The sequence below is a fragment of the Cynara cardunculus genome, assembly GCF_001531365.2.
Source record: "Cynara cardunculus var. scolymus isolate 2C chromosome LG 8, CcrdV1, whole genome shotgun sequence".
NCBI lineage: Eukaryota > Viridiplantae > Streptophyta > Magnoliopsida > Asterales > Asteraceae > Cynara > Cynara cardunculus.
In genome coordinates this window covers 18897398-18907414 of record NC_037535.1, presented here as the reverse complement: position 1 = coordinate 18907414, position 10017 = coordinate 18897398, and the positions used below count along the sequence as shown (strand labels likewise).

At 37.5% G+C, this 10017-nt stretch overlaps 1 protein-coding gene across 1 annotated transcript in view; it reads left to right on the top strand.

The window, feature by feature from the left end:
* The first annotated feature begins 3253 nt into the window (after positions 1 to 3253).
* Positions 3254 to 10017, top strand: part of LOC112516720 (3-hydroxyacyl-[acyl-carrier-protein] dehydratase FabZ-like) — a 14380-nt gene continuing 7616 nt past the window's right edge. The window contains exons 1-3 of the mRNA XM_025123924.1: positions 3254 to 3609; positions 3700 to 3760; positions 3992 to 4136. Coding sequence (XP_024979692.1) covers positions 3396 to 3609; positions 3700 to 3760; positions 3992 to 4136 — 420 coding nt within the window. The 5' untranslated portion in view covers positions 3254 to 3395. The remainder of the gene's footprint in view (positions 3610 to 3699; positions 3761 to 3991; positions 4137 to 10017) is intronic.

Genomic DNA, 10017 nt, shown 5'->3' with positions numbered 1-10017 from the left:
TATATATATATGTATATGTATATATATATATATATATATATACTACATATATAACCATTTAGGTCATTATCTTGATTACAAACCATAAAACACAAAGTACTACCATTTTATACATGGATTTCAAAAAACTCTTAAAGACAAGTCATAAAGCACAATGTACAACTATTTGATTCAAATTTCAAAAATTCAAATTTCAAAAATTTCATATTGTACCAAAAATTCAAATTTCAAAAATTTGCTATAAGAATTCTTATTGACTTTCAGTTTCCAAAGCTTTATGAAAAGAAACATGGGTAAATCATTTTCTAGCAATAATGTACCAAACGCATAATTGTTTAGCTGTTTGGTTCGACTTGATTTGGATTTCAATATGACGACTTCAAAAATGGCATCAATTCAAAATCCATTATCATTATGTTCACGGGTAAGTCTTCTCTGAATGTTTGTTTTCATATACGAACTTCTTGTAGTTTTTCATGTTTAAATAACTGGTCATGTAATGTCGTTTTGGAATATTTTGATTCTCCATGAAGATCATCGTTGAACCAGTCGATCTTTATATCTATGATCATTGTGTGCTCCACGAACTGCGGTAAATCATAGTTGCCCATATTTTATGTTGGGTTCTTTTGTTAAGTGTTGGTTTTATGCTGGATTTATCTGGACTTGGTTGATTTGTGAAGCTGTTTCTCAATGCTACACATGTGATTCCCGAAATCTAATCAACCACAAGCAGCAAGGAAATCAGGTCCATTCTCTGGTTTGATTAAGTTGAAGGTGTATATTATATCCCATAAATATTGAACGCCTGCTTTATATGTTATTTGTAGTGCCCAATTTAAGAGTTTTGCTTACCTTTAAAACGAGGATCAGTTCTTGGCAGCCTTAGCGAAAGATATCACAATAGTAAAAACTCTTTCGAAAATCCTAAAGGATCAAGAAGAAAGAAAGAAATCCCTTCAGCAGCTACAAGTTTCCATCTAGGGTCATCTTTCTAACTTAATAGCATGTTGATTGATATGATATTTTTATATGGGTTTGAACTCTTGTTATTGTTTTTTGATGCTGATATTGTTTTAGTGAACCCGTAAATCCAGATCCAAAAAGGCTGCATATGAAGATCAAAGCAGTCCAGTTCTTAGAAAGAGCCGATTGTATTCATCTGGTACTGTTCATGATAGCAGGCTGTTCATCTGGTACTGTTCTTATACAGGAGAAAAAAAAAACACAGGGTAGTTGTCTTTGCAATGACAAAGCCACGAAAGTTTTCCTTAAGGTAAGATCAGACTTTCGTGGCTGCTGTCATCAGCTGCTGTCCAGCAGCTCTTTTCCACCTTCGATGTCGATTTCGTCTTAGAAGCAGTCCAAATTTGCAGAAACTCAAAACTTAAAAACTGTGGGGCTGTTTGTTAGCTTTCTAGATCATCTTGAATAACTTAAATCCGAGCTCGGACAAGTTAGATATGCTTGAAATACCATAGTCTCGTAAAGCTGTCAAAAATCTTCTTTTTGTCCCTTTTTCGCTCCAAAGTGTTCCGAACCTATCAACATATAAAAACGCATCAATGTTGTTCTGTTTTACCATTTTAGTGTGTTAAAAAGGGATGTTTGATGTGAAAATAAGGTAGCTTTTAGCGACGGATCACCTATTGTTTACATTTGTTTATGTTCGTTCATTTATGTCCGTTAAATTGAATGAATATCAGATGTTTTACACTTGCAAAATTGAGTTATCTAGATGTTTTACACTTGCAAAACTGAATGTTGTTCTTGGTTGTAGATTTGTGATCCAAGTTTGTATTATATCTGCCTTTCATTCCTTGCTCAAATATTTGGTTCTTTTGCAAAAAAGATGTTGCGAAAGGTGCTTCTTCAATTTTCTTGCACATCATGTGTACTTGTTTTTTTTATGAGTTTGAGACTGCCAGTATGAATGTTACTAATGATTTGTTATGTTGGCAAAGAAGTTGTTATGGCTTGTTTTGTATTTTATTCCTCTCCTTATTCTTTTTTTTATTTGGTGCAAGCAAGTTAACTTGTACTTTTCTGCGGTCTTTTTGCGCACATTCCCTGTGGGGAGCATCCACCCAACTTCTTACTTGCCGGGTAAAATTCTTGGTCCTACCATATTTATACGGTAAAGTAATGTGATTTGATAAGCGTTTACCCAGATAAGCGTTTGGTATACGGCCCCTTAGAATTTCATCCGTTTTGCGGCTTGAATTTTCAAGTTCTTGACATGTTTTTGGATTTTGTTGAAAATATAGATTTTATGTGTTCTTTATTGTTTTTTTTATCTTTTATGCATAGTTGGATATTTGACATTGAGAGACTGAAAGGTTTTTTTTTGCATTTTTATTCTAGAAACTGATTTACAAGAAGCAAGCTCAAGACTTCGATCAGCTACAAAGAATTTATGGTTCGTATATTCATTTGCTTTTAGGCAGTGTTAATACTTTAGTTTCAACATTGATCATAGGTTGTTCTTGAGAATCATGATGTAGAGAGAAGATTATTTGATTTCCGTGACTTTTAAGCAATGTTAATCCTTTACATCCCGCCGCATTGCGTCATTTTTTGCAGGAACTATTTACGGATGAGTGCATCAGGAAAACTAAACAACCGTTTGGATATACGGATGAACATTATTTACAAATGATTTTATTTCTTTGTTCAATTAAGAATTTCAAGTTTTGTAATGAGTTCTGAATATATGGGTTTAGAAACCTAATGCATGTACAATTAATTTTTCATTCAATTTTGCTAATACACCATCTTAACCTTCAACTTTATATATTAGTTGACTTGTAAAATAACTACACAAACTCATGATTCAAGCATAAACTAATGTTTCAGAATTGTGATTCACCCGCGCAACATCGCTAGTGTATATATATATATATATATATATATAAGGTATATTTCTTTTACAACCTTGTGTATTTGTACAACCCTTGCAACCCAATTAATTGAGATATTTATAGAAATGATCGGAGTTCATTTATTATGATTTGAATATTTATGGAATATGAATAGAGTTTATTAATTATGATTAATGCTTTATATTATGAAACAATTAATTGATTAAAAATTGAATGGTTGAGATGAAGGTTGTATAGGGTGTAGGAATGACAAAGAATGTAGAATAACATCCATATATATATATATATATATATATAAATAAAAGTAATACCAATTAAGTTCGTAGTTTAAATGTTGGTACTTGAGTCCACCCCCCTAATTTTCACAAAGCATGGCAAAAAATGTGAAAGTCATGATATTCTCACCTGCAAACAACGCTGCACATAACAAACAGCGTACCTCCGCCATCTTCACTTGCACACAGCTCAACTACTGCCACCCCCTTTCACTTTCATCACTTCTTTCTATCTCCAATGGCTTCCAAAGCTCTCCTTTCTCAGATCAATTCTCCCTCCCCTAACTCTAACCCAAGCCCTGAAACCTTTTCTTTCAATCGCTGCTCACTTCCAACTGTCTCCAGACCCCCTCTCCTGTCAACCCAATTGAAGACCAACCAAAGCAGTTTCATTGCCAACTGTTCTTCAGCTTCGACTGATCGCCCAAAAGACGAAACCCCAATTGAACTCAGTACATTGTTTCCGTTTTCTATTTGCAAGTTCATACGTCATGCTTTTGATTTGATGAATTATTTCTCTAATCTTCTCCATTGCTTTTCAGGGTTCCCTGCCTTTCCAACTGTTGTTGATATCAATCAGATTCGAGACATTTTGCCACATCGGTTTGTCATTTTCTTTCTGTCAACATTTTGAAATTGTCTACTTCTTTAAGCATCATCTAATTGCTGATTTGGGTAAAAAAAAAAAATTGGTTGTGGGGTTTACTGTAGTTCCCTGTTTCCCTACCCAAAACTGAGTCTTTCTTTACTTTGTTTTGTTTGTGTTATCTTTTTGGCAGAATTCTCAATTCATTGTTTGGTTTCTCAGTAGGCTTTTGTAATTTTTTTCTGTAGGTTTCCATTTCTTTTGGTGGATAGGGTTATTGAGTATAATCCAGGAGTTTCAGCCGTTGGAATCAAGAATGTGACCATTAATGACAACTTCTTTCCTGGGCATTTTCCTGAGAGGCCAATTATGCCTGGTGTTCTCATGGTTGAGGTAAAGACTTCATTCCTGTTCATGCCATATGTATAAGTTTTTTGCTGGTCTTTTGCAAATGTGTATTCTGGTTATTTCTTGTTTATAGACTTGAAATCTTTTGCATCGTATATGTGTTTAGCTGACCTTATTAGCATCTGTATAATATTCATATACAAATGATTGGTCTGTAATTGTTAGTATATGTGGAACTTCTATGAGTTTTCTCTAAAAGAGTCCTTGTAGAAAGAGGGGAGGTTCCTACATTATACAAGTTTGATGGTCTGTATCTACCTGATTTGAGACTCCAACATGACCCCTCAAACAGAGGCAAAGGAGTGTGTCACTTCCTTGATGTGGTAGGCGCAGGCTATGATACCATGTTAGGATATGTGAAACGCTTTGAATTCTCTCTAAGAAATCCCTTATAGAGGGAGAGAGAGGAGGTTCCTGCAAATATATGGGTTTGATGGTACACGTCTGGATGATGTGGGACGGCAATAATGATGTGAAGTTCATTTCAGCAACATCATCAGATGTGCATGTTGTATTGTATACTTCTTCTTGGTGCAACTATTTCTAAATAGTATGTAATTCGGTATTATTAGGTGTATTATGTCAGCACTCAAATGCTGTCCTATAATTATGGGTCAATAAGACAAGTCAAGAGTGGTGGTTTTTTCTGATGATCATATGTTGTGTTGATAGGCTTTAAATCGATTGTACAAGTGAAGAGTTATAAGAGAACTTGTTTATCATCTCATTCAATGCTAGTACCTTTTAAATGCAAATTTATGAATTATGTTTGATTCGAGACTAATACCTTCTCTTTATAGCAATTGTAATAAAGTTAATTTGGTTAACAAGATTTAAAATGCCTACTGGTTCTAAAGTCGAAAGTTCGCCATCAGATTTGTGTAACGAGGGAGTGTTTTAATTGGGAATTGTTGATTTATCTTATATTTTTATTCACATTACTAGTTTTGTGTGGGTATCTGAAGTTTATATCTTTGCAATCTTCATAGCAATTGATCCCAATTTCTCCATTTAAAGGTCAACCCTAAACTTCAGAAACTGTAGGTCTTGGTCTCTCTTATTCCCCCCCCCCCCCCCTACACATAAAGTTAAATGCACACGATGCATGCGCCATATTCAACTTCTACAAGCTCACTTTAAGCTACAACAAGGGGATTTTGTTGAACTTCATTTTATCACTGAGCCAAGCATAATATGGTGAAAAGAGGGTAGGGAGGCTCAGCTTTAGACGAGTTGTAGAAAACAGAAACATAGTTAATTTCAAAGTACTATAAACAAAAAGTTCTACAAAAAGGGTATGACACCACCCTCTCGAGCGCCCCCACCATGTTGTACCATGGCTATCATGGAGGAGGTAAATTGCATGTCCCTGGGGCACGTGGGTGGTGCCTGGAGTCGGACCCAAGACCTCCCACTCATTCTGCAAGGATATCCACCTCCTTACCCCCTATGCTAAAGTTGCCGGGACTATAATATGAAGAGTTTCATAAAATTGATGGTCTCAAAGTTATTGTATATTTCGTGTGTTGAAAAGAGGTGCCGAGGCAATACATAAATACAGGAGGAAAGGAAAACAAAAGGAAGCTAGCCTAATTTAGAGGCAAGAAATACGGTGGTCAAACAATATGAATGGGAAACAAATCGGGATATATGGTCAATATAGAATTCCAATACTCCCCCTCAAGTTGGAGTGTGGAGATCTTTAGTGCCCAACTTGTCAAGTAGAAATCTTAGATGTTGAGTCCCTAATCCTTTCGTTAGAAGATCGGCGATCTGCATGGAGGTGGCAATTTGAAGTGGTTCAACTTCTTGTGACTCGACCCTTTCCCAGACGAAATATCAGTCCATCTCTACATGTTTGGTTCGTTCTTGAAAAACTGGGTTATTTGCAATGTGACTAGCTGCCTCGTTGTCACAAAACAAGGGGGTCGGTTTTGTGGAGAAGATGTCCAGCTCCGTTAGGAGCCATCTAACCCGAAGGACTTCACTAACGGTGGATGCCATGGATCGATATTTAGCTTCAGCGGAGGAGCGGGATACAACCGCTTGTTTCTTGGTCTTCCAAGAGATAGGTGCCCCGCCTAGAAGAAGTAAGTATCATGTTCGAGATTTTCTGGTGTAAGGGCACCCCAGCCGGTCAGAGTCACAGTACGCAGTAAGAGTACAACCTCCTTCACGAGGGAAAAGAATGCCTTGCCCCGGTGTGCCCTTCAGATAAGAACTCTGTGAACTGCGTTCATGTGAGGTTGTCTTGGATCTGCAACGAACTGACTCAAAACAATAACTGAGTAAGTGATATCCGGTCTTGTGGCTTGCAAATACAACAACCTCCCAACTATTCGACGGTACTGCCCAACATCTACTTTTGGTTCATTCTCGGTCTAGCTTGAGATTCTGCTCGATATGAAAGGGGCTTGGCTTACAACCTTGAAAACCGCGATCTTTTAGAATGTCAAGGATGTACTTTCTTTGACTCAGAACCAACCCCTTCGAGGTCCAGGCTGCTTCAATCCCAAGAAAATACTTGAGATTGCCCAGGTCCTTTATACTAAATCTTTTATCGAGTTCATCCTTTGTTTCTTGCATTCTTCCCGTGTCGTTCCCTACCATGACGACATCATCGACATAAATAAGGGCTGCCACGAAAACCTTTTGTTGTTTGTAGATGAAAAGAGAATGGTCGGCCTTAGATTGTTTGAAGCCGAGGTCGAGTAGGGCATTGGTGAATATTTTTATACCAATTGCGAGACGTTTGCTTCAAACCGTACAAGGATTTTCTTAGCCTACAAACTCTTGTCTCTCCTTCTTTAGCAAAGCCTTAAAAGGACCTTCATATATACTTCTTCATTTAGATCCCCGTGTAGAAACGCGTTGTTGACATCAAGTTGGTGGATGGCCCAATTTTTCTTGACTAGCTTTGCTACCGGGGCAAAAGTATCATGGTAGTCTACTTCTAATTGTGTAAACCCCTTTGCAACTAACTGTGTCTTGTATCTTTCTCCATTGGGTTTGTATTTCACTTTGTATACCCATTTCGAGTCAATAGCGTGTTTTCCTTCAGGAAGTTCTTCTAGAGTCCATGTGCCATTCTTTTCTAGAGCGCGTATTTCATTTTTCATGGCTTCCTTCCATTTATCACTTTTGACAGCATGATAGAAATGTTGTGGCTCATTGTTGGAGTCAATGGTAGCTAAGAAGGCTTTATGAGTCTCAGAAAAATGTTTGTATGAAACAAAGTTAGTTAAGGGATGTACCGTGGAGGATCCTTGATTTGGGGAGGCTTGTGTGTGGTCAACCGATGGGGGAAGTTGGACAAAATAATCGTTGAAACGTTTCGGTTGTTGCTTGTATTGATCTATGTTTAACTCAGCCTGCTCGCTTGGGCTTTCTGTTTGGGCTTCATCGTCTTCACTTTGATTTAAGTCAGCCTCCTCCCATGGGCTTTCAGTTCCAGTCGAGACCCCGACATCATTGGCTTCTTCATTGTTTGTGGTTTCACAATAGATGGGCCCATCATGAGGTTCAAATAATTCGGTTGTTTCAAGGGACAATTGCTCAAAAGGGAATTTATCTTCATGAAACCTAACGTCCCTGGAGACCATTATTTTCTTATTTTCAAGATCAAGAATTTTATATCCTTTAGTCCCTGACGGGTAACCTAAAAGTACCCCGGGCCTCCCTCTCTCTTCAAACTTGTCTCCTCTGGTCTCAGTGCTTCTATAGTAGACTAAGCACCCGAACACCTTCATGAAACCATTATCCAGTTTTCGTTCAAAGATGATTTCGTATGGTGTTTTGTTTCCAATTACCCTTGAAGGTAATTGGTTAATGATGTAAGAGGCCGTTAGAACACACTCGCCCCAAAATCTTTTGGGCAAGTTGGCTTCAAATCTAATTGCTCGGGCGGTTTCGAGTAAGTGTCTATGTTTACGTTCCACAACCCCATTTTGTTGTGGGGTGTGGGGACATGTCGTCTTGAGCAAAATCCCTTCCTCGTAGTAAAATTTTAACATTTCATTTGACGTGAACTTGCCACCATTGTCGCACCTAATTCTTTTAACGCATTTTCCAAATTGGGTTTTTATCATTTTATGGATATTAACTAAACACTTGCTTCATGTTTGTGTTTTAGCAAAAACACCCATACGGCTCTACTAAAATCATCAATAATCGTTAAGAAATATCTTGCACCTGAAAACGAAGGTGTGCGATATTTTCTCCAAACATCACAGTGTAATAATTCAAAGCAACTAACTGTTTTAATCTCACTGTTTTCAAAAGAAAGTCTGGTGTGCTTTGCTATAGAACACGAGTCACATGACTTATTGAAAGAAATATTACTAAGAAAATCAATACGGGTAAGCTTTTCACTAGAAGCATGGCCCAACCTTTTATGCCAAGCATCAACAGTCGTCATCAACGCTTTCTTCTCGGCTCCAAACATCCCCATTCGGTAGAGACCCTTTCTGCACTCACCCGCACCAATTAAGTCCCTTGTGTGGAGTTTCTGCATGACACAAAAATTGGGAAAAAAAGGTTATGGCCGATTGAAGATCTTGGCATAAGCGACTGATAGATAAGAGATTGCACGTGAATTTAGGAATGTGCAGAACACGTCTTATCTCCCCCCCCCCCCCCACGTAAGGTACATTCTCCCTTTCCCCCTCAACAGGTATAACATCTCCGTTCGGAATGACGACATGAGTTTCGTTCCTGTTTTCAAGGATGTTTGTGCTGTGTGTAATATGTTCCGTAGAGCCCAAATCAATTATCCACTCAGCATCACAACTAGTTTTATCTGTCATGCATGCCATCAGAGTCTTGTTGTCTTTGCTTGTGTTCCCACTTTCTGCAAAATGTTTCAAGAAAGATTCATATTGTTCGTTAGTCAAACCTGGAATAGGACTTGAACCAGTATCAATGCAAGCTTCCTTGGGCTTGGTTTCATTACATTTCTTGTTTCTGTAACGCCCCAACCCACACATTGCATGTAATATATATATTTYGTATCAAAGAAATACATATTCATACACATCTGGTCCCATAGTACAAGAAACTATCATGACCAAATACAAGGTCCAAAAATTCAAAATACAATCTTGTACTAATCATCAAAACTGTGCATCAAAAGCAATYCTTCAACCAAAATGCATGTAAGAAAAGCATTACATCTTTTCCTTTCCCTTACCTTCCACATGTCCTGCAATACATATTTAAAATCACAAAAACGAGGGTTAGACTGAATAGTCTAGTGAGATACCCTATTCATGCCATTTTTTGGTAAGGGTGTCCGGGCCAAAGCCCGACTAATCCCCAGCAAATTTGGAGGCTAAACATGGCCCCACTTAAATGTCGCCGACATTCCCCTCTCAGGGCTCGAACTTGGGTTCATAACTATGCCATTGCAGGGTGAAGGATCACCAAAACTTTATAAAACAACTATTCATATATATATACAATATATGAATACGCAAGAAGGTAATATCAAATCCTTTTCCACTTTCAAGCTAACCACATAGCTATACAAATTTCATATCTTTGAACCAATCGGGTTCCATTTAATATCAATTCAAACCTTTTCTTATCAAATAAGGTTTAAACAAAGATTCAGGCCAAACCTGACGTTTCCTTCTCAATAACATCCAAACTATGATTTCCAATAAGAACCTTGATCCTAAATCTTTAAATCATAAAGAAATAAAAATTCCAGACCACGGTAGTCTTAAGGGATATAATAGAAAGAGTTATATAATACCACACATTGACAATGCCACCCTTATATCAAATGTACACCTTTCCTTGAAATGCCACCCTTATATCAAATGGACACCTCTCCTTGAAATGCCACCCTTATATCAAATGGACA